General features: G+C 36.3%; 1 protein-coding gene across 2 annotated transcripts in view; it reads left to right on the top strand.

Annotated features, from left to right (window-relative positions):
- The window catches only part of ANKS1B (ankyrin repeat and sterile alpha motif domain containing 1B), a 449,770-nt gene that overhangs the window by 73,020 nt on the left and 352,200 nt on the right, over positions 1-24,550 (top strand). For both annotated transcript variants that reach the window (XM_075151688.1, XM_075151680.1), the window contains exons 6-8: positions 1,612-1,713; positions 10,204-10,314; positions 13,410-13,585. In XM_075151688.1, the coding sequence (XP_075007789.1) occupies positions 1,612-1,713; positions 10,204-10,314; positions 13,410-13,585 (389 nt within the window). The remainder of the gene's footprint in view (positions 1-1,611; positions 1,714-10,203; positions 10,315-13,409; positions 13,586-24,550) is intronic.

Here is a 24,550-nt window from a genome sequence, read left to right as displayed (position 1 = left end):
ACTTCTCTGAGATACGTAAACTTCCATTACATGGAGGGATTGCATTGATCTTTATTATCAGTGCTTGTGGGGTTATATACTGCAAAAGAAGGTATGTCCTACTCACAGCTCTTCATCTGAATCTCAGCTAGTGTGTACCTGATCTGAGATCTGTTTTCAGAAAAAAAGGTCCTTCCAAGATACTTTCTGTTTGGATGAATAAGAAGGAGGCAGAAAGGAGTCTTCACCTGCCCTCAAAAAGGCAGGGCCTTTTTATATTAATTCACCTAAAAGAGGAAGGACTGGAGAACATCACACAAACATAGGAAGCCCTTAGACCACAGATAAAGAATACCTGTTATACGTTAGTACATTATACATGATAGCCTCTGCCAGAGTACAGTTGTACAAGACAGTGGAGTAGAATCTTCGCTGTGAACTCCTTCAACTTCAAATGCTCTGCACTTCTGCAACACTCCCCACCTTCTACCTTTTTTATCTAACAAACAATCCCCTTTTCTCTAGTCCTGCTTCAAAAAAGATTCAGAAGATGTTATAAGTAGCTACTGCAAAGGAAAGGTGTAAGTTGGTGTCTCTGGCCTCTGAAAATCAGCTGCCTCTGCTAATTAGCCCATCAATATTTTGGCTTTATTTTCAGTGAAAAAACAAATATCTCTTTCTCATAAAACAAATTAGGAAGCCCTCCATCAGGTCAGGAAATGACAAGAACTGCAGCCTTTTCTGGTGAGTAGAGAAATCATTCCATTCTTCCAGAATGTCCTTATAAATCCTCCTTCCTCTGATTTCCCCTATTCAGTGTCCCGAGAAGAATCTCATTCCTTAGGACCTTTCATGCCTTTACTTTTTATGAAAGTACATCTAAACTCAAAAACAATTTCAGTCTTCTACCATAAGGCAAACATTTCCAAAGTAGCCCCTACAAGACAAAGGTGGAGAGTCGTGCAGTATCAATGTGTGAGACCTATCCAGAATAAGCCTCAAACTTATTTATGGTTACGTTCACAGTTTGAGCCAAAAAATTACTTTGTCAACAGTCTGAACAGTCTGTGAGGAAATGCTCTGGCTGTTCACACAGCCCTTATACTACATATGAGTATTTCAGTCTATTTCAGAGCATGAATTTCGAACATGTTGCCATGAAGTACAAAACTTTTAAGGTTAATAACTTTTTCAGTATTGCTCCTGAAACACATACTGATACTATGGACTAGAAAATCCCCAATGAATCAGAGCAGCTGGGGAGAATTAGAATCCAGGAATGTAGGAAAAACGTTCAGAGAAGTTCTTGATTTTATAAAATATTATTTTCAGGATGGCTGTTTCATAGGAACAGTATGTTAAAATAATCCCAAGTTTGGTTTAAGAAGCTTACTTTATATCCCCATGAGTTACAGAAACATAAAAACAATCCATGTCAGCGTGAGAATTTTAGGCTACTCAAGCTTTAAACAGAAATGGATGCTGTACTTCAACTATAACACAGCTGTTAATCTGCTACAGTTGTAAAACCACTTGCATTCAATTTGCCAGATAATTGAGTCTGATATACCACATTTATAATCAGAAGTACTTGGGGTTAAAAATTCTACCACAGATCATTTTCTTTTTCAGGAATTGATACCAACATAAAGGACAGTTTGGGTAGAACGGTTTTAGATATTCTTAAAGAACATCCATCTCAGCAGTCACTCCAAATTGCAGCTCTACTTCAAGGTAAGTCATATTCAGTTACACATTTGTTAAAGACAAATCAGAATAGCATGGAGGAATATATATAGTAAATTCTACATATATAGTAAATTCTACTCTTTAAATATTTCATTATACAAAAGAGTAGTCTTTTGAATTAAAAAGACAAAATTCTTGTTTGCTAGATACACAAAAATAAGTGGTTGAATATCTGAATTTCAGAGTAAACCCTTTCTTTTTTTCTGACAAGAGACATTAGCATGGTGTGTCACTTATAGTTACTCTTTGTACATTCTTCTTTACAAAATAACATACTGTAATATTTCATTGCAGTTCCATTAAATTGTGATGGTAAACTACAATTGAAATGCTTGATTCGTTCATAAATGACAACTATGACTGAAAGATGATGACAAATTTTCAAAACCTTTCATTACATTTTCTCATTTTCCATAAATTAAAAAAAAAAATTAAACCAGGCAGTAACTCTTGACATTATAGCAGAAATAATATAATTTTGTTGTACCTATGTTTGTTCTCATTCCTCGTTTTACTTTCACAGTGTAAGACTGATGGAACTCCATTGTTTACTTCAGTTTTTTACTCTAGGAGATGGCAGTAAAGTGGTGAAAAATGAGCTAGTACATAACTCAGTGTTGAACATCATTCCTTCTCTTCTGTGGAATTTGTTCCTTGTATTTTCAGATTAGTCTTTCATTAACTGTGTTTGACAGAGGAGTTCCCTGCAGGTATCATTGCTGCATCTCCACCCGTATTGATTGTTCCCATCTTTAAATAAGCCATTTTAATCAGTCCAGTGTTGGTTCTACATATGAACTAGCTCATGCTTCAGTCTCCTGCATAACTGTATTTCATAATAACATTTCCTAGAGAAAATGAGGTCATATGGCCACACTGTGTCCTTCAGGTTTTCTTTTCTGAATAACTTCCAAACTTGTTAGCCAGTAAAGCTTCAGTAAAGTTTTCCAGTGAGATGATGGACCAAAGATACAAAGCTCCTATAAGTATAATGAAAATTTTGCAGGCTGGAAAAGAGGTCTTCTCTTAAGGAGCAGATTCATGTTATAGCTGAACTGAATTAACAACTTGCCTTGAGGTCTCCCTCTCTCCCTGCTTCCTATTTTCTTTTTTCCCTTTCCCCCATTCCCCCTCTTCCTCCTCCCCTACTTCCAGCTGCACATATTCCTTCCATACACATCCCTTCCATATTCCCTGCTTACAGGAGATTGCAAAGTCATCTGATTCAGTTCATGAACGAGTAATACATAAAATACGTAATTTACTATATTATCTATATTTAATAGTATGTAACAATATTAAAAATAAGATTATAATTATATAAATCTACATTTGTTTGTTTTAATGAACTTGCCTCCTATGTGATTCAGGTCCCAGAGTTAGCTCTGTCCCAGGTAACTGGCAGAAATGTGCACCAAAAAGTGGGGGGGAAGATATGGGTGAGGGAAGTAGGACTTCCTTCTGTCAGCGGAAGGGAGTTCCTAATTTGACTCAGACTGTATGGTGAAACTTTAGCCTTTATGTCCTCACTGAGCTGCAGCGTGACCATACCACTATGTAGAGGAAAAGAGGGTTAATACCATACTGAAAATTCCTCAGTGGCAAGAAATGGGTCAGTCAGAGCTTCCACTTTCTTAAACATCCAAATCAGTCATCCTTCAGGTATTAATCCCATCACCAACTAAACTAATTTTCATTTTAGTATCTCTGCGTTGTTCCATTTTCTCCTTAGTGTGATAACCTTGCAGTCTCAACCCCACTGATGAACAAAGTTTCTTTAAAGTACCCTTGCTCTATGAAAAATAGAGCACCCAAACCCCTCTAAAGGGTTTGTCATGTTGATGGATCAGTATCTGCCCTTAGTTTTTACCACAAAAAAGAAATGCATCAATTTCACGGCTTTTTGGTGCTTTGACATGCAATCTTTTTCACATGTGTACCTTGAAAATATAAAGACAACTGCTTAGTAGTTTCAGCTTTTATTACTATGACGAAACTGTGTTTGTAACGAGCAGCTGTTTATTTTTGCTCTGTCTGCCTTATAGTCAGAAGTGATGTGCAAGGATGAAAAATGTTTACAAAGATGCCATTCTGAGTCTTAAGAAAACCTGAGGACCCCCTTCAGAACTCCCTGGCGGAACCCACTGAGATTCTTTTTCATCAGCGAAGGGTTCACTGAAGCTTTAATCATCAATGATAAAGTTTGAACTGTGAGCTGAAGTTGAAAAAGAAAATCAGGAGTGGCAGGTTTCAGTACTAGCATTGCTGATGATACAGTAGACCTACCCTCCTCCAAAAAGCCAGTTGAGTATACTTTTCACTGAAGTGTGGGCATTTATCCTGTTGTAGCTGAAAAATCAGTGAAGTGGGATTTTGGGAAACCTGAATGTACTGTAATTGAGTTCGACTTCAGTGGGTAATGAATTCCATGCAAAGAAAGGGCAATTGCTGAGAGAGAGTTAGTGGCTTCCAAACACATTCCTGTTAAAGCTCCTGTCTTCAGATGATTGTCTAGAGAAGCTTACATGTCTCCTTCATGTAGACTTATAGGAAAAAGAAATTAGATTAATGGCGTCAGACAATTACTGACCAGATTTTGTAAGTTTCTTCCTAATTTTTGCTTTATGCAGACACAATGGCATTGAATTGATTCTTTTTCCTTGTTGCCAGGATAGAGTAAGTTTTTATTACCTAGCATTCTCATTTTTACCATTTCCCCCTTGCATTGTTATGAGTGTTACTGTACAGTTTATAGCATTATTATAGCATAATATTTGTCCCTGTCACAAGACATTAGCTTTCAAAATATAAAACAAAGGCTGAAAGATGCATATAAAGAGACCGGCAGATACAAACAAGGAAATAACATGACTGGTATTACTGGTAGGCCTGATAGCTAGTGTTCTGTCCTATATGCAGAGGGGTAACAGAATTGTAAGAAAAGTTTTGAAAAAAAATGAGTTGGTTTTGAGGATATTTATGTGAAACTTCTTTGAAGGAGAAGAAAGTAATTTATGTCTTTAGAAGCAGTTCATAGAGGCAGTAATACTAAATGCGTTCAGCTGATACTAAAACCTACAGGATTGGTAGCCTCCTGTGAATGAGGCCTCCAGAATTTAAGAATTGTGGATAGAAGTTTCTATTGGTGTTCTGCCTTTTTTTAAGAATATTTACAAAACTACTTTTTACAAATTATAGGTTAAAAAGAAACAAAACCTTTTGCCGGTGAGGTTTTAAAAGTGATCCTAGTCTTTTTGTGATCTTTACTTTACATCTCTTCTCACTATCCTGAGAAAATAGTAATTGAAATTTCTGCAAAAAAAATTTTTTTGTGTTTGCAAAGTCTGCCATCTTTTTGGAGATTTTGGCGCATTATCTGATAGAAGGAAAATAAATAACGACATCACTTTAAAGAGCAATATGAAAAAGGCTGAGTAAACTATATATCACCTGAATATTCTTTTACTGCCTGCTAATTATAGATGGAATTTTTAGAAATGACAGTTCAATTTTAATTCTTTGTCATTCATATATGTCCCATCATTTTCTGTGTCTTGCTCAGGTCTGAGTTGCACTGAACTCAATTAAAAATACTTATTACAGTTTAGATTCTTTATGTGGTAATGAAGAAATAGCTGTTTAGGCATTATGTGCTCAAAGAGTGGAGAATTAGAATACTGTGCCAAGTAAGGCCAGTCTACTGGATGCATTTCATGGATGTAGTGAAACAACAGCATTCAGTGCTGAAGCAGTTAACAGTATTGGCACTTAGGGCTTTATAATTAGGCATTGAAGATAAAAGGGATGTTGCCAAGGCTAGTAGGCCTAAAATTAAACAGACCAGCTGTGTTTTAGTTTTAGCACATGTGAACGTGACGCAGGTGCATGCGATACCATCTTTCAACTCTTTCTCCACAGCCCACTATGCTCTCTATTAGAATCTCGCTCTTTTATTATTTCTGGAAGCAGAATTCTTGTTATTATGAAAGAAAGGACATAGTAGATAAACAGATGAAAAATGACACGAGCCCCGGGAAGGCACAATAAGCTCTGCTGCATAGAGAGTATGGAGGGAGATGTAATGGAAAGCCGTTTCCTCTCTCTTCTGCTGAAGCTGCTTAAGAACCTAACATTGTTTGTACATGTTACCTAATTATTCATAAATGGAAAATGCATAAGCAGCTGCAGAACCAGGACTCCTTTCTTCTCCCCTCTGTTTAAATAGCTTTGGTGTCATGAGCACAGGCTTTCTTTTGTGTATTCTCACTCTTTCTTTCTCTCCCTCACTTTTGGTGGACAAGTAGATCTTCCATTCCCTTGAGTGCAGGAGGCCAGCCTCACTGGAATGATGGAATAAGTTTCCAGTCAAGGATTTAATTACAGCTATGCGGGATGAAAAGAATTGGGATCTCAATCCCCCTTTGTTTTTTTTTTTCTGGGGACTTCTCATCTCCTTTTATAGACTGTTGTGCAAAAGCTGTGGAGTATTAACTATGTTTATGAATTAATTTAACTGCTGTTGTTTTGAAAGTTTAGCTGTGCCCTTACCTACCTCAGGATCATAGCAGTACTTGAGTGCTTGAGTGTTTCTGTTTTTCCTCCCTGAACACGTGCACAAAAGTCTCCTTATGTGCTGATAACTTAAATATCTACTGATTTCAGGTTTCTCTGGGATTAAGTCATTCAGAATTTCCTCTGAAATTTAGGAGACTGAAGTCAGCCCAGCCTCCATCTCAGCTCAAGTCTATCACCTTAGCAAGCCTGAAGGTAGCAGTTACCAGTTAGTTTTCTGTAACTGTTGCTGCTGTAAAGAGGAATTGGGTCATGAAGCCTCAGGTGGGCTCCTTCCCAGGGGAGCAAGTAAGCTGTTTTGGGAGGAACTTTTAGAGAGCTCCTGGGCAGGGGCAGGACTTAGAGGAGCTGCAGGACCCTCAGCCAAATGCTGGGAGAGCCCTGGGGAGGGCAGAGGGTGCTCTGAAGATTGCTGCCCTTCGGGAAGACACGGAGTGAAGGAGGAGTAAGGGTCCCCTTGCAGGGACATGGGCTGTGGAGGGGAGTGGTTTCTAAACCAGTTTTATTCCTCCGATCTAGTTACTTGGAGAGTCTTCTGTTTGAAAAGGTGAGTGTTCAGATTTTTAATCTAATCAAATTTGGCTTTTTTAGAGTTTAAAGAGCCTTTTGGTCTCTTTAGGGGAAGTTACTCTAGGGAGGAACTCTATGCGAATCCACCCCATGGCATGGCTGAGGTAGGCTCACAAAACAAAAGGGAAAAGAGCTCATACATCATTTAAAAAAAAAAAAAAAAGTTGTTTGGGGTTTTTTTTCCATTAAAAGGAAAAGTAAAAAGTTCTCTGAGGCTAATGTAGCCATTACTCTAAAAGCCAAGGTTTATAAATAAAGCAAAAATCTTGACCCTCTCGCCTTACTGAGGAATTAGGACCTAGAGGAGCTGAAGTTAAAGCAAGCTATGCTCTAGAACCTGAGCTTTTACTGCCCCTGGAAGTTCAGCAGCAGCTCCAGCTGAGCTGGGCCGTGTTCTCTTCGTGGCTGACCTTCCTAGCTTTGGCTGCTCTGCGGAAAGGCAGCTGTGTTTCTCTGCTTACGTGTTAATGCTGTTCCTTCTGCTTGGCTTTGGCCTAACCGGTGTTACAGAAACGGAGAAAGCTGGAGTTCCAGCAGTTTGAACTCTCCAGTGCTTGTTACCTTCTTGGGTTTATATTCCCTACTGCTCTTATTTCCATTGCTGTCTGACCACTTTTATGCTATTGCTTTCTGTGCACATGGCCCCATTTAGATTGAGTGGGGCTATGTTAAAATCGGGTAACTGTAGAAAAGAATGCTACTAAGCAGGCAAAGTTTTTGAGATTCTTAGTATTAATCCTTACTGAACTGTAATCTGAATCCTCACTGAATTCTGTTGAGTCAACAGAAGTAAAATACTCCATTCTTCCCAAAGCAGGACAGTGAGGAAACATCTCTGAAGTGTGTATTAACATGCGCTTCTTTCACTTCTTACGTGCTAGTCATGCTGGCTGTCTTTGAAACATGGAACAGGATGACAGTAAGCTGGTGAAGGAAGTGTTATGAATCTGACAGGTCATGTCCCAAACAGCCTTTACCTCTTCCCTGTCATAATGACAGACTTTTCTCTAAACTCTGTGAGGCCACAGCTGGGGAAACTGTTCTGGTCATTAAGTGGTATAATTGACTAAGCTTGGCTTTGTTCTGAATTATCTTTCTTTTTTTGAGGAAAGTGATAGAATCCAGAGCAGGCTCTCAAGTACACCGTAGTCAGAGCAGATGATGATAACAGTATCATCTTTTTCAATAAGTTTTGGCAGGCTTTGAAGACGAATTTCTACCCAGCTGCAGGTGAATAGAATTTGTTTGCTGGTGAAAGCATCCACTGCTTGTGTATACTTTGTCTTTGGCTTTTGACGTAGATAACCTGTTTTGTGTCTGTTTCTTTGATAATATTATGGGTACGTATACATTTACCTAGACTATAAGCCTCTCACAACTGAGTCCATGTCTTTATTTGTCTCATACATATCCGGTAGAATTTTCAATAGTATAAAGCCAAGTTAGGAGTAGAAGTCCCACAGAAGTCCAAAGTTTTAAGGGTTGCACTCTTACAAGGATGGCACACTGTTGGCCTGTTCTAAACCTCTACACCATACCTTGTGCTGAGCCTTTTGTAGAGGTTTTCTGCAAGGAACTCTGCAGTTTTTAAAGTATTTATGAGACTTTCGTTGAACTTGGGATTTCCTCTTCAGAACTAGCCTTCAGCAGGTAAGTGCATTGGTTTGAAAGTGGGGCCTGACAAAGAATATTATTTTAAAACCACAGTCTAATATGAATATTGGACAGCAAGATTAAAGTCCTTCACAATCTCCCCTGCATTTCTTTTCCTAATAATATCTGTACTGATCCAATAATTTTAACACTCCCACCTGGTAGAACTTCATTTTAGGTTTGCTTTTGGACAGTTGCACAATTATCAAGCAAATATTTTCAGGCATTAATTCCTTTTTTCCTTTTATTTTTCTTTGGGACTAGCTTCCTTTTTATTTCTCCTCCATCTTGCACGTTAACTTGACGAATAATACAGCTGACAGAGCTGGAAAGCATTCCCGAGCATTTTGTCATGCTGCTGGCTTTCTCATGGTCTCTTACAGCTCGTCTTTGCTTCTTCACTTTCAGCACTACACAAAAAAATAGAAGTGCCTATTTTCATACGAAGAAATATATTACAGATTATCCAGGGGACCATTGCCAGCCATCAAATTTAATATATGGCATTTTCAAATCATACATGCTTTTAAAAAAACCCAACAACCTGCAAAGCATTCTGGAACTGCATGCTGTTCTCTGCCATTTCCAATTTCATTTTCTCAGATGTCTATTTTATCACAGATTGTATTTGGGTTTTGGGATTTGTTATTTAATCAGGAATAACAGCAAGCTGAACAAGTGCATTGTAGACTGTAGAAATTAAATCAGGGAGATTTCACTTCCCAGAAACTCTTTAGTTCTTCAGTGTGATATTGATGAAAACAGTTATTGTAGTTTGCTTTTGTGTGTGTTGCAGCATGTACTGTTGTGGTTACTATCTGGTATCATAAATAACTTGTTTAAGCAACTTCAGAAAATCAAGAAAATGCAGATGAGAATAACTGCCTGAACTGAGAACCAGTACTCTGCTGGGGAAAAAAGTCACTATTGCATAAATTAATTTCTCATTTATTATTTAATATTTGTCCAACAATAACATTCATTAAGGCCTTGGTGTTCCATTGAGCTAGCCTGTGTACAAAAGCACATGACAATAATGTATATATTTACACAAAAATAATAGTAATGAAATTGAAGTTTAGCACGTTCATCATTCCATGTTTTTCTGTTTTTATAAACATTGTCATGAAGGTGGGACAAGAGAAGTTTTAAGGAGGAAAAGCACAAAAATTTTAGAACACTGCTTTTTAGACTGCTAGTTTTAACTAAATTTTTGAGATTGCATTCTTTTTTCTGATGTACTATCTTTGTGCTGCAAGCAGAATATTTGGTTTTCTTAACAGGGTCAATATATCTACTTACTGTGAACATCCTGAATATCTTGACTAAAAACTCTTAACAAACTTAGAACAAAAGAAGGTTCTTCCAACAGTAATAATATAATGGAACAGTTACATAGATATTTCAAGGAGACAGGAAAAACACAGGGATAGTCGCAACTCATTACTCCTACAATGAGATTTCTGTAACAGTTTCAGCAGATTAAAGAACTGGCCATTGTAGTGTTTTATAATACTTTTAATAAATGATTGCCTTGCAGCAGTGTTAATAATAATTACAAGGTTGTAATATGAAAAATTGGAAAGGCTTTAATGAAAAATGAAGTAGCAAATATACTTTTGATTGGAATAAACCCCCTTAATTCAGGAGTTTAAGTGTATGTGTATCTTTAAATTGCAGAATATATGGAAACAGGAAATGCAAGTATTTCAGAGGAACGCCCACTGGAATGCGCAGAACATCAGTCTTGCATTTTGTCCCCAGAAGTTCCTCCGTCTCCAAAGGCTAAAAGTAAATACATGTACTCTGTGAATACAGAAGCTGTACTGAACTTCTCTTTAATATTAAAATTATATTGCTAACACATTCATACAAACATACAAAATGAAAAAGAGAGATTAAGGAAGTTATTGATATTGAGAAGTTTTTTCCACTATGAATTATCGATCTTGACTACATACGCTGTAATCCATGTCATATAGGAAGGCAAAGGACTGTATTCTCAGAAAAGACAAGTCACTGGTGGATTACAATGTATTACATTACTTGATCTTAATTCTTTTAAATTTATTTGACCTTACACATTTCATAATCAAGTAAAACAAAAGGATACTAGATATGTCAAAATACTCTGCAGGCATTGTTCACATTCAGGTTAAAGATTGAATTTATTTTATCTTTCCCAGTGAGTACCTCTTCCAATTGTGTTACATTTGGATGCCTCTTTCAAAGATCATATGTGTACTGCTCTTGCATTCATCTTCTAACATACCTTTCATATACAGCGACTATCACTGTTGTGTGCACATGCTTTCATCTTATGTTCTTATTCACCCTTTACACACCACAGCTGCTTAAATAGGGCATTTCCTGAGTGTGGTGTCATCCTGCTCTTCCATGAAAATCATCCTCCTGTAGAACCAAACCTGCCTTCTGCCTTCTGTAATCATCCAAAGCAAATGTAATTGACTGCTGGCAAATAACTAAGCCTCTCTTTTTTGTTTTTGTTGTGTGAGGGTTTTTTGGTTTTGGTTTTGTTTTTTTTTAAACACTTTACAGGGAGAGTTTTCTTTCATGAGAAAACTAAGCTTACTGCTGCATGCCAGATTATGATCTTCATGGTGATAGTAAACAAATGCTCTAGTTCCATTCATGTTTCCCATTGGGGTACTTAACAGACAAATGGTGTATGAAGGTAAATAGTTCCTTTGAGATTAGTAGACTCATGAAGTCAACTAGCCTATGCAATAGAAATGCCTGTCCTGAAATTAGTTAGTAAATATTTTTTAAATATGTTTTAGTTCTTAACGATAAGGTCATGATCTCACATTCCTTGTTTCCACTTTCAAGGTATAAATACTGTAAAAAGTGCTTGCTGGCTTTTGCTTGTCTATTGTGTAATCTGATTCTAAAGGAAAGAAATTATACTTGATTGTGCTTCCCATCCATCTGTCTGCCATTCTCTGACAATCTAATTTCAAATAATTTAGACCAAATTTGGAAGAGGGATAGCAGTATCAATTACCTTTCTGTGACTTTCATGAAAATAGGTAGCTAGATAGAGGAGAGAGACCTTAATTAGTACCTGCACTGAAAGAAATAGGCAAAATTTGACTTTTATGTATTCGTTCTGGCAGCAATCAGCCAGCCACTTAGTGTACACTTCCTCACAGGTCAGTCAGCACCCTTGCAGTTCTGATTTTGTCACACAGAATTCATTCTTGCCCAGTAAGAAATATTGCAGGCCATGTGGGGGAGAACATGGGATTGGAGACATAAACATAATTCTGTAGGAAACAGTAGTCCTGTTTCTTCTTAGGGCACTTTATCATGACTTTAGAATAGTTCTTAATATTTAGGTATTTTACTTCCGATTTTTATTTATTATAATATTAATCTGGAATAATTTCAATTTTCTAATTAAAAAGCAGAACATCAATAAACCTGATTATATCCTTGTTTGATTTACAAGTTTTGTGCAAAGTTACTGATGACTAAGAGTAACAAGCGTTTTGAATGCAAAATTTCTGTTACTTAGTATTAAAAGGCAATTAGATGCATTTAATTAACAACTTCTGTTCTTGGCTCTGAAAATTTCAGTCGTAAGTGACCATAGTTGTACTTTAAAAAATATTTTAGAATATTTATGTTTACCTAGCATAGCAAACAGTGACTGTGAAGAAAAATGACACAAAAAGAGCTCTAGAGCAAGAAGGTAGAATTTTATCTGGGGCTTCTTTAGTTACATGAATGTGCATATATGTGTGGTATGTATGCTGAGCTTAATATACTCACTCTGTTTTCCTTTTTCAGCATTTTATTCCCAAAAATGGAGTAAAATGGAATTATGTCTGTATTTTATCAAGTCTAAGGACTGTAGTTTCCAACAATATGACTCTTGTAAACCTAGTCAAGAGAAGGGATTTCTTATTTGCCCCTGGAAAAACTTGGCTTTCACTCATATTTTCATTACTATTACTGAAGGTAGCTGTGTAACACATATGCAATAGATTATCAGAACCTAATGCAATTGTTCATAACAAGTAGCTTTTTACTCTGCGGAGGTCTTGCTGCTGCCAGTTGGCTATTTCCAGAAAAGTTAGCACTTAGTGAGATTCTAATACTTATTACTACTAGAATTTCTAATAGTGGCCCTCAGTTACTATAGACATATAAAGCCCATTGTCTTACTATTTTGGTAGATTTCTTAACTGAAGATATCTGATAAATTAAGGAGAAAACATGAAATACAATGCAGAATGCACTAAACATGGGTTTCTGATAGACTGCTGTAGGAAGGCATGTTTTAAACTTGTGGATTTTGCCCAGTATATCCTTCCACCGTTCCATTTAATCCTGGGAAAGCGAGTAAGAATTGTTTATAAAACATAGCTACTTTGATGGGACAGATATTCATTCTCAAAAACTCAGTTCCAAACTGCTTACAGTTTATGGAATCTATGTAGTGTATTAATTGATCACAACAGCAAACATGAACCCAATGCAGTGTATGGGACACTGATTTTGTATGTTTGTAGAAATTTTCCTTTCCTGGATTAATTTTACATTCTTGGATAGTTGCTATTTCTAGCCAATTTTCAGGATTAGAAAACAGGGAAAGGGTAAGTATGTATTGTAATTCATCCTAATTAAATGCAAGGTATAGTGGAATGCAGAAGTAAGTAGATTACCTCCAGTCATTCCCATTCTGGAATGAGATGCCGTTATTTTTGAGGGGAGAATTGTGCATGAAGATCACTGTTTAGACGATAAGGCATGGAATATAACAGATACTCAATACAATTTAAAGAATGTGCATTTCCTTTTTAGGCATAAATTACGTCTGGTATTCTAATTATTGACTAATGGTGTGTCTGTTTTTAAAGGTGAAGCTGTGACTGGAGAATTATCAAAGCTCTTAGATGAAATCAAATTGTGCCAAGAAAAGGAATACTCTTTTGAAGATCTGTCTCATACAATATCAGACCATTATCTGGACAATTTTAGTAAAATATCAGAGGAAGAACTTATGACCAGTGGAAGCCAAACCAAGCTTAATGTAGTAAGTAAGATGGGATACAAAGACAATATATTCAGTTATATCTGCTTTATTTATGGCACATTCAAGAAAGAAATAATACAAGAGTGAGAATAGTACAAGTCTAACATTATAATAGAAAAAAAAATATAGCATGTGCTCCTTACAGATTTAGAATTTAATGTTCCCCTTATTTTATAAAGATATTGCTTACCATACCTCAGAATGGCTTTTTATGGCACCACTAATGTGACCAAAAGTTCAGGTTAGTTGTTCTTTTGAGTGTGGGGAGTGCAAGGAAGGGTTTTTTGAGAAATCAGTTGAAATCACTGTGCTCAGTACTATACCGAAGACTAAATGCTTACAGAATCCGGTCAGAAGTGCCCCCCAAAAGAAGCAACTAAGCATCTTCAGTTATGATTCTTATACATTTTATTACTATATAGCTTTCCCAGTAGCCTAGTGGTATTAAAGACTGAGTCTCTAACACTGAAAATTGTTGTGGTTGTGATACTTCAGTGATTTCCAGCTACAGTTGAAAATATGACTTCATTACTACTAATCCTGTGAATAAAGTGCTCTAGGATTCATTTTTTCTTTACAGTGTAACAAGGCTTTTTTTTTTTTTTAATTGAATTCTCTTCCTCAGTAAATAAGTAAATGGGATTGCCCCGGGAATAAAGCACAGAACAGAGGGAAAATGCTAAGTGCTAAATTTCAATTAATGTTGTTTATAAGTTAAGAAAAATTATGCTCTCATATGTGGGGAAAAACATGGCAAGTTAAGGATTTTTGTATTCTAGAGGATTTATTACAATATATGAAGACAGAATGAGATTTACAAAGATGGTTAGCTGCCCTGAAATGCAGTAGATACTTTTGTAAAGCCCTTCTAGATATTTGAATGATTAGACACATAACCCATACTGAAGTCAGTCTGAACAAGGTACTGTCCCATTTAAGCATTTTTATACATCTTTCTAGTGTCTCTCTGTATTTATGTGCTAACTGCCATTTAAATCTGCTCAGCTGCTGTTTTGCAGAAAATGTAATCCATATAATTCTGTCTACTTAGACTGAAATTTTTACAGACCTAAATGAAATACAATGTGAATAGGAAGTATTCAGACACTAAATCTGTAATTTGCGTATGGCAAGCAAATATAAAGGTAAATTAGGCAATATATTTTTTGAGATTTCACCTATTTGTATATTGAACTAGATGTGAAAACAAATCTTCAAAAATGGGGACTGTTTAAAGCATGTTGTGGCTCTCTCCTAGTAGCACACCCAGCTTTTCTTTCAAAGAAAACTACAATCAGGATGATGGGTACACACTCCCAACATGAAATCAAGATGCAGAGCAGAGCACATGTTCCCCTAGAGTAAACCCAACTATACAGACCTATATGGAGAGGACTCTTTGCTGTGATGTGGAATTTTCCTGTTTGATCTAAAACATCCATTTCATTTTATTGACGTATTTTAAGGTCACTCAGTCTGTTCAGTTGCTACCTGGCTGCCTTGCATCAAAAAAAGGAAGTTGCTCTCAGTTTTGACACACTGTTTTAGTTTTGGGGACGTGCTGCCTTCCCTTGGTTTGTAGACTCCCTGTATAGTGCATGGGTGATATGAACACCCACGCGCGCTGTAAGGAGCCATCAAAGAGTCGTCAGGAAGAAGCACTAAAATGAAGAGATATGTTTAGCTCTGAAAATGGGTGCAAAGGTGAATGCTGCCAAACTACTCTGGGGGTAGGACCAGCAAGCATGGTGGTGGAAGAAGTGTGATAGGAGGGTGATGATTGAAGAAACTTAAATGAATATTTATGTGTAAGAATGTGGAGATACAGAGAGAAAGAGAGAAGTGGAGACATATATAGATATGGAGAGTCAGAAATAGATTTCTTGGATATGTATGAAAGAAGAGAAAGATTCTTACAGCTTTTTCTGACTTCACTTTTCTCCTCCCTGGGAAGCTTCTGTAAAAATCTCAGTAGAGTAAGTGGGGTCTTCTCTGTTATTCATTGTTTACTGTGCCAGCATCAACTCTGAAGAGGTGTAGAAGTCAGGTCCCTGGTAATGCATCAGATGATGCCATTTCCTGTATAAATGTTGTTTCCAGAGACGATGACTGGTACAGGCTTTTCAACTTCTGCTGTAGTCCAGTGATCTGAAGAGGTTCCAAAACCCAAGTCATGACACTTCGTGACCCTTGGGGAGATTCTGCAAAGGAACTGGCTGCTAGGAGACATCTGCATTTTTTGCATCATGTTATTGTTCAGAGAAATAGGAGGCCAAGACTGGGGAATTTCTGTTTGGAATAGTAGCTTGTGGGTCAAAAACTTAGTAAGTTGGAGCAAGAAGCATCAGGAGCCACCTCCTGAGGCTAGCATGGGCACGTGAAAGAGAAAGCATCAGGAAGCAGAGTGTGTTACAAAGCGTTTTTTTTTAACAACTGGTTCTTTTGAAGAGGGCCAAATCACCTGTGGTACTGCTCTGGCTAAATAAGATTTAGATTGATTCAGGACTGCAGAAAGGAGTGTCTGTCTATCTAGGATCCACAGCCTGGAATTCTCTCCTGAATCTAAGTGCCAGCCTCTTTTGTTTGAAAGAGCAGGGCTCACTGTTTTTGTTTAGTGTAAGGGTAGTGGGGATGCCTGCTTTTTAATGCAGTAACGTAACAGTAAAAAGCTCCATCTAGAAAGTGGAAGAGTGGGGTTCAGTTCTCTCTATAGCATAAGGGTGCGTTTTAACATCACATTTATAGTCTCCCAAATAAAAGGACTGAGCATCAGCCTGTTGATCCCCTCCAGTATTCTTTCTGGATTTTACAACCACTGGAAAAATACCAGTGCAATCCTGAGAGCAGGACTTAAGACTCCCTATTCACTAGCAAATTTTCTTCCTTTTCTGGCCTCAGATGTCTTGCATTGTTTGTTGGTCGGTGATACCGCACCTGTAGAATACCACATATTCTTTTGAAGAAGTTGTGGGTTGGAACTCTCGTAGGCCAAGGACAGAATCGAATCCATTCCTCCATTTGATGAGTCACTGGACAATTAGTCATCCAACCACTTAGCAAGTTGTTCTGGTATGTTTGGACTAATGGACTTCCTTGCTTTCGTCAAATTTTGCATTGAAAACACTACACATTTTATTACTTAATATGTTTCTGTTGACCAACTGTGTGACATGTGTGTGTAAGGCATTAACAAAACCAGAGGTTTATGTGCATATAGTATTTTAAAGTCAAATAGCAAGCAGAGTTTGCACAACTCTGAGGTTAGGTGAAACTGAAGAAGAGCTTTCTGAATGAAAATTTTGGGTTCAGTCACCTTAATTCCAAATTACTAGTCAGCTCTCTATTGACTCTTAACTTTCCTCAGGACATGGAAGAGCTGAATAGGAAAATTGAAGGGCGGAATCTTGAGGACTGGAAGGCATGAACATCTGGGAGGGGGAAGGTAAAATGGAGCAGTAAGTAAAAGTAAGGAGAATAAGAATAGACACCACAGTGTAGATGTGAATAGCAGCACATCTGGAGATCAGTAAAAATGTCCCCACAGGACACTTCCATTCCAAAAGCTTAAAGGGAAACTGGGAAAATCTTGGGGTTCTGGAGAAGCAGACTGTGTTAGTTTCCTGAATGAGGAGAGCAATTAATGACGAGGATGAAAACTGCTTGTTTACTGAATAGCACAAAGTCAGATGAGAATAAGTTAATGTGATCTTTTGTTTGAAGAGTACATTATAAAGAATAAACTAAAGAAAGTCAAGTTAAAGCTACACTGGAAACTTTATAATTTCAGTGCTTGATTTTGCAACTGTAGCTGTGTTTCAATGTACTTTTGATGTGTTGTCTTGTAAAATATTAATTCCATGTTTCTTAGTCTGTCTTCACCGGTCAATAAAACATGTATATTATGAGATATCAGACAACAACCCTCTGTTCATTGTCTCCACAAAATTAAAGGCCAGATTAAACACAATTTTGCAACTGGAAATGTGGGTTATTATGCTACTTCAGACAGAGCTCTAAAAAGGCATTTATACACCTAGATATCTGAAATGATATTGGTTGGAATTGCCCATTTTTCTCGAAGGCTTGTACACTGGATGGGGTTGATGGTGGATTCATAGATTTTTACTCCCAGTTTCTTTCTGCCTTTTTTCCCCCCATTTTGGTCATCGTGACTTGAATACACTTTTTAGTTCCCCTGTGTATGCAAAGACATGGAAAGCCCTGATAGCTGCTGCACAGGCGAGCTGGGAAAGCTTTATACTTGCGTATTGTTCAGTGCTGCCATGCTACAGTTTTTCTATGTTTGCTAAATACAAAACTTTCACTCCAAATAACTAGGATTTGATTGTTCAGCAAGTCAGAAAAGGAGCTGTGCTTCAAAACATGTTCCAGAAAACATGAGGTGGAAAAAGATGTAGGAAAATCCTTGATTGTATCATACTTTAGTTAACTTAGGCGTTTCCTTTTTAAAAACTAAGCTGTCTTAAGTATGATTGCCAGCAAAATCAGCTTTTGACAATAACTTACAGTAGTTTCAGTTTAAAAAAAAAAAGTATAATTTAAAAAATATTTGTTTTCCAATAGATGGCAGTCTGGCTCAGTAATTTCAAGAACAAAAGCAGCCATCTTATGTAAGAGTTTTCCAACTTTTTTTCATTGCTACGCTAAAATAATGCATTTTTAACACGGTTGATCCTACAAACTGCTTAAAAACAAACACCTATAATTCTTATAAGAGGAAAATTTATTGAACACCATGGTATACATTTAAAGTACAAACTAAAATATCAGGGCTAAATTTAGAGGTGTATTATAACACTGAGGTTACACATGAAGTGTGTATTCAAACAATCTGTGTGAATTCAAGACTAAGTAAGAAAATTTAAATAGGTATAACTTGCAAAGCAGGGTCCAGAAAAATTAAGTGTATCGGGAAAATGAACAGAAGAATGTCAAAGTGTATATTGTGAGTAATCTTCCTGAGCTCCTGCAAGGAAATTGCTTTAATTTAGATTCTTCTGTCCTTGGAGTACTAACTAACATCACTACCGGTTTCTTGTCAGGTTTGAGGTTCCTGTCTATGTATTCATGTGAGAAGAAATTATTCTAAATGTAATATTAAAACCAGAAATATGCTGTATTTATTGCAATGTGTTTGCTCATTGTGTTTCTTAATTTAAAAAAAAATCAGAAAAGAGAAGTATGGGCTTTATGTCCATGTAAGAAAAAATTCCTGTGGATACCAGAGAATGACATATTACTTTTTATTTGCTTTGGACAGCCTCTACACTTCCATATGTGGGTGTATGAGTATATATACACACATATTTGCAAGATGTACATATTGGATACAATATATCTCAATCTTTTCCTTTCATAAATTTGATATTTTATTTCAATTAGTTTTTCTTAAAATTGACTCTTAAAAGAGGTTTGTCTTATTCTGTGTTCAAAAATTTATTATATATTTCCAGTCCTTACTTAAGAATGAATTTGAAAAGTTGTTTTCTTTTTGCTTAGTAACAATAACTATTCTCCATATTTTTTGAGGTCATGAGAATTTTTGAACTAAAACTAATTCTAAAATAATAAAATCTGCCATATACACATAATAAAACTGAAGCTCCAAATTGAAGTATTTTCTTCAGATCAGTCCCTTTAATATTGTGTAGTAGATTGTTGCTTGCAAAGTTTGCTTTTACATTTATGCTATTGTGTTCAGAAGCATAATATATAAACTATGTTATTGATTTGCAGATACAATATCTTACTGTCTTTGGATATGTGATATGAGTTTAGATTAAAGAAGACATAGTTCCAGAAAGTGCTTTTGTGCTGTTAACAGCACAGTATATATGTTAAAGGATTTTACTTAATTACTTGGAATAAATACTGAGAAACTTAAGTTATAAGGTGCCTCTATTTATTTTTGCTTACAGAATAAAACTGAAGATAGTAAAACCATGTAGGATTATAGTGACTGCATTACAGAGGGATTTCACAGAAGTGGCAGCAGTATATCTGATTAAATTTAATGTGGTTATATAATAGATAATAAAGGCCGGCAGCAGTAATTTAAATTTAAACATGAAGAAACGTTCTGTGTAGTCTCAGGAAAAAGATTTTGATTTCATCACAGGCATATAAATGTCAATTTCTGCTTACTTCTGTGATCCAGAAAGGGAAGTTGATACTTATGTACGTTAAGAGAGAGTGAAAAAAAAAATACTTAAAAACATCTTATATTAACATTGTTGAAAATAGCGATGGTACATATTCAAAGCAAAGATTCGTTTTTTACTCTCTTATGTCAGAAAATCAAGAACTTGAGGGTATATAAAGGCAATAAAACTGTGATCATGTTTGGTTTGTATCTAAGGGGAGATTTGAAAGGATAGAATTGTGTGTTTTTGAAAGAAGATGGCTAAAAATGAATATATTAGAGGTGAATAAAATTTATGCATGGTCCTTTAGAAGTCAGTTATTCATTTTTTTCTCTAAGGCAAAGAACAATTATTTTTTATAAAAAGCACACATATAAAATTTTTTTTTAATTATTTTACAAAGTAATAATCACTGAAATTTGTTGAAGAACATTGAGGTAAACAATTTAGTAACATTATTCAATAATACTGATTTTTTTTTTTTTTAACATAACATTTAAATAAATAATGGCTGGGCTGAAATATTATGATGGCTAAGAGTGACCAAACATGCTGGAGTATGTTATGATTACTGTCTTGGTTCGAAAGTGGTAGCCTTTACAATATCACACACTTGCATACAGGCATTATTGAGAGAGTGAGACAAAATTCCACATGACTCTGATGATGAGCAAGCCAGAAGTACATACAATGGCTGACTAATGAGGATACATTAAAAACACATTCAAGAACAATTTTGGTTACTTATTCATTAGGGAATAGTAAGACAATCAGGCCTGATTGTTTGGGACTCCATGGAGACAAGCAGATAAATTTTAAATTATTTAATATAGTAACATTTATTGAATTTGATAATAAAGCTTTGCTGTATTTTGCAGATATTTATGATGTTAAAAAAAAAAAGAAAGAGAATTGTACTGAGAGTCAGTGTTTGGAATATTGTTGCTTTATTTAATTCCCCTTTTATAATAGTGATAGATAGATAGATAATTTATGTATTGCCAAATTTTGACATTGCAAAAATTTTGTATTAAATTGCTCTTTAACTCTTAGACCTAGTTCAGTTATGAATCTCATTTTACAAGCATATACTGACTCTTATTACTGTGGGAAGTAAAAATATGAAGGCCGTCTCTCCCAGGATATGTAAACCTTACTTTTTAAGATTCCCTTGTTGCAAAGGTCTGCCCACTCTCTGAAGATAAGATTATATAACTTTAAAATTTGTTTTTAAAAGCTACCACCCAACTAAAAACCATCTGTTAGTCCCAGTTTTTAATGCACACAGTGGTATTTCCCACCGAGAAGAATTGTTGCTGTTATTTTTTTCATGAGACATTTATAATGTGACATCCAGTACCAAGCATCCACTTGGTCAATATAGAATGATATACTTGCCGTAAGCTACTTTACATAATTTAGATTTAGATTTCTAAATTCTATCTAAACATGAGGTGGTCATCACAAAGAAGCAGAGTGAAATGTACCAACTTCATACAAATTTTTGCCCCTTCTGTTAGGTAGTTTACCTAGCTAAGGGAAGTTCAGGCATTTTTAATGTATCCTTTCCTAACCTGTGTTCTGTAGTTATTAAAATAGGTTCCGTTTGTATCTATAGGTTATGCTATGCTTCAGTACAGTGTTGTAAAGATTTCCATGTTAGAGACATCCTAACAGCAGCCGTGTGGAACGCTACACAGAATAATTTTCCCGGTAGCATGCTTCACAGTCAACTAAATTAGCCTGCAGCTCCCTGCTGCTGTGATTTCTGGTAGAAGTATTGCTCGACAATGCTCCAGCGTGCTGCATAGACATACCCTATGAGATAGTCAGCGCTTATTTAAGAATATAAAATCCCAAAACATGACAACACTTAGTGTGGTTTAAACTACATGGAGTAAAGTATAACTAGAGGAAGGTGCTAGCCAAGCCACCAGTTCATCTAATCTGCATTAAAAAGTACCTAATCTTTTTCCACTAGAATGATTTTCTGGAATATTTAACTAGTCTGTCCAATTATGTATGTGTGTGGCAAATTCCTTGACTATCAGATGCTTGCAGGAAAATAGCTTACAGACAAATGAATCTCTCTGAATGCTGTTATGTGTTTAGGCTGTTATGTTGTACTGGTGAATCCTAAATGTATCTAATCCTTTTGCTCCAATCTCTCACATTGTTTACCACAGTGACACTGTATTACTGTTTAGCAGAACATGTGCTGTATGGACAGGCATTTTCTTTTATTTGCTGAATATATGCTTCCATTTATTCGTATATAGTAAAATCTAACAGAGTAGAAAAGAACAAATAGTTTGTGCACACCCTCCATAACTTGCAATACTTCAGGCTTGTTCTTTCTTAAAGCTTTCTTTTTCCTAAGTAATCCTTGCATTTTCAAGTTTATTTTGTATGTAAATCTTGCCATGCTACCAACCACTTCACTTGCCCTGCTGTGAACTCTTTCATCTTAGCTAAATCTCTTTTACATAAGGATCTCAGATATGGGTGTAGCATTTTTTCCATATAAAGTAATTATAATATAAGCTTTTCAGATCAAAGAGCTTGTTTGTCTTTATGGCTATAAAGCTGTATGTAAATTTGGGGTGCTCTGGAAATGATTAGTAATATTTTATCTACTCAAGAATCCTGTTGGACAGCTATGTTTTATTAAATTAACCACAGTAGATTTTTGCATTTTTTCACAAGGACCATTTTAGTTCAGAGACTGTCATATGTTGTAGTACCGAGCACATATGTAATTTGAAGACTAACCTCTGTTTCATTATACTTAGATGAATACCAAAGAAATCTACTAATCTCAACAGGATTAGCCAGGATCTGAGGACTCTATCAGAACTGATCTTGACATCATCTTCCAAATATGAAGTATATTTGCTTTAATTAAATATCTTTTTTTTTGTGTGTTATCCAGTGCTTTAGAGAACCTTCTTTGTCATCCCTATTTGTGCCATTTTTCTTTTTTTAACATCCCTGAGCTGCCTGTGCCATTGTGGACACTGTTGCCAGGCTTGCATAGCAGAACACTTGTCTCTTCCATTTCTTCCATACCCTCAGTGCCCATCATCCTGTGAGTATGCAATAGTGTACAACATGATGTCCATTTTTAAGCTACACTCTCCAACTTTATTTGGGATCTTCTGAGAGAATTTCCGTCACTTCTGAAGAACAGAAAGAGAAGATAATACCATGAGATTTCCACCCAGACAGGTGATTTTGCAATATTAATCTCAACTCTCTATTTGTCATATTATTACAAAACCAAATCATCGGGAAGACTGATGACTTTTGCTATTACTAGGATATCAGTCACCAGAGATGTTTCCCTCAAGCTCTGACCTTCTTTAGAGGTCTGCCAAAAATCTGTCATGGACTCCTGCCCTGCGTTTCCCTCAGGTTTCTCCTCTGCTCAGACTTTTCTCCAGTGTTCCAGCCAGAATCAGGTTTTCAACTTCTTCCTCACAAGAGAACAAAAAGTTCTTTTCATCATGATCTTCCTTGGTTCTCTTAAAGTTCATTTTCTCCCTATTTGATCAGAGTATCACCAGTAGGAGTGCTGAAATTCCAAAGGTGGGATCCAGCTGCCTTAACGTTAAGTATCTCATGTCACCGTGGATGCGCAAGGTGCCTTTTGCATGGTGCTAATATGGGTTCAGTCATGCCTTCAGTGATTAAGGGTCAACAGCTACCCTGGATGCCCTGTCCTTGGCAGCTGAATCCCACCATAAGCCCTCAAGTCAGTTGCATGAGCATAGGCACCTGGTGCTGTTCAGGTCAGCAGCTGAGACATCTACATGGAGCTGGCAGATAGGACAAAGGACTTGGAAAGTCACAGTGTTCTGGAGTGGCAGTTAGAGGCTAGGCAAGGTGCCCAAAGATAGACACTGGACCTCAGTGTAGCGGCAACTTAACCAAGATCCGAATGTCCCTCCAGTGGATTGGCAGTGTTAACATTAAGGATAGAGAAATGTTTGTGAAATTTTAGTAATCTGTTTGGTTTATCGCATTTGAGCAATAGAGTATGTAACAATGTATGAGATCTATAAGGAATATGAAGGACTTCTCTAACATTTAAGTACAATTAGATTTTAATTTCTGAAAATATATTTTTGCTCTCTTGAAAAATTAGTTTTGATAGTTTGTAAAAAGCCTGAGATTGAATATGTGGGAGATTTATTTTTCACAGTCATAGGTAGATATTTACCCTAGGGGAAAGATAACTGAGTTAATAAGGAAGGAAGGAGAAAGAATGCTTTAAAATGTACTCTTTTCTATCCTGCAATCTTAAACAAGGAATACATCATTCTAGAACTTCTTAGCTTTTGATGTTTCTGCATGTTACAGAGGTAGGTATTTCTGTAATGTTTCTAGAACTCTATCACTGTTGTCAGCACGTACCAATGCAGGTTTGATTGTGTTTTTTAATACATAGTGACCTAGAATAAATGAGTGTTCTACCTAGCCAACAGGATATAAACAGTAGAGGGAAAAAAAAAAATCTTAAATATCTTGTATATACCTAATGTTAACACTGTTTTCATGTCTACTCTATTAGTATAAGAATAAGGTTGGAACTGACAGTAAAGCCTGGTGATCACCACCTGATAGGAAATGCATGAGAAGAGTGAGAACCATATGGGTATGTCTCTTGGTTGTTTTCTGTAGTGAGGGGAACAGCATGGTTTTATCCCTATGGTGTAAACAGGAGATGGAGCCTACTAATCCATCAGAGCTATGTGAACCCCTAGAGGATCCATTAAGGGGTAGAGATAAGTGTAAATGT

Source organism: Calonectris borealis, chromosome 1 (genome assembly GCF_964195595.1).
Source record: "Calonectris borealis chromosome 1, bCalBor7.hap1.2, whole genome shotgun sequence".
Taxonomy (NCBI): domain Eukaryota; kingdom Metazoa; phylum Chordata; class Aves; order Procellariiformes; family Procellariidae; genus Calonectris; species Calonectris borealis.
Note: the sequence above shows the minus strand (reverse complement) of the source record. Positions and strands in the feature narration are given on the sequence as shown.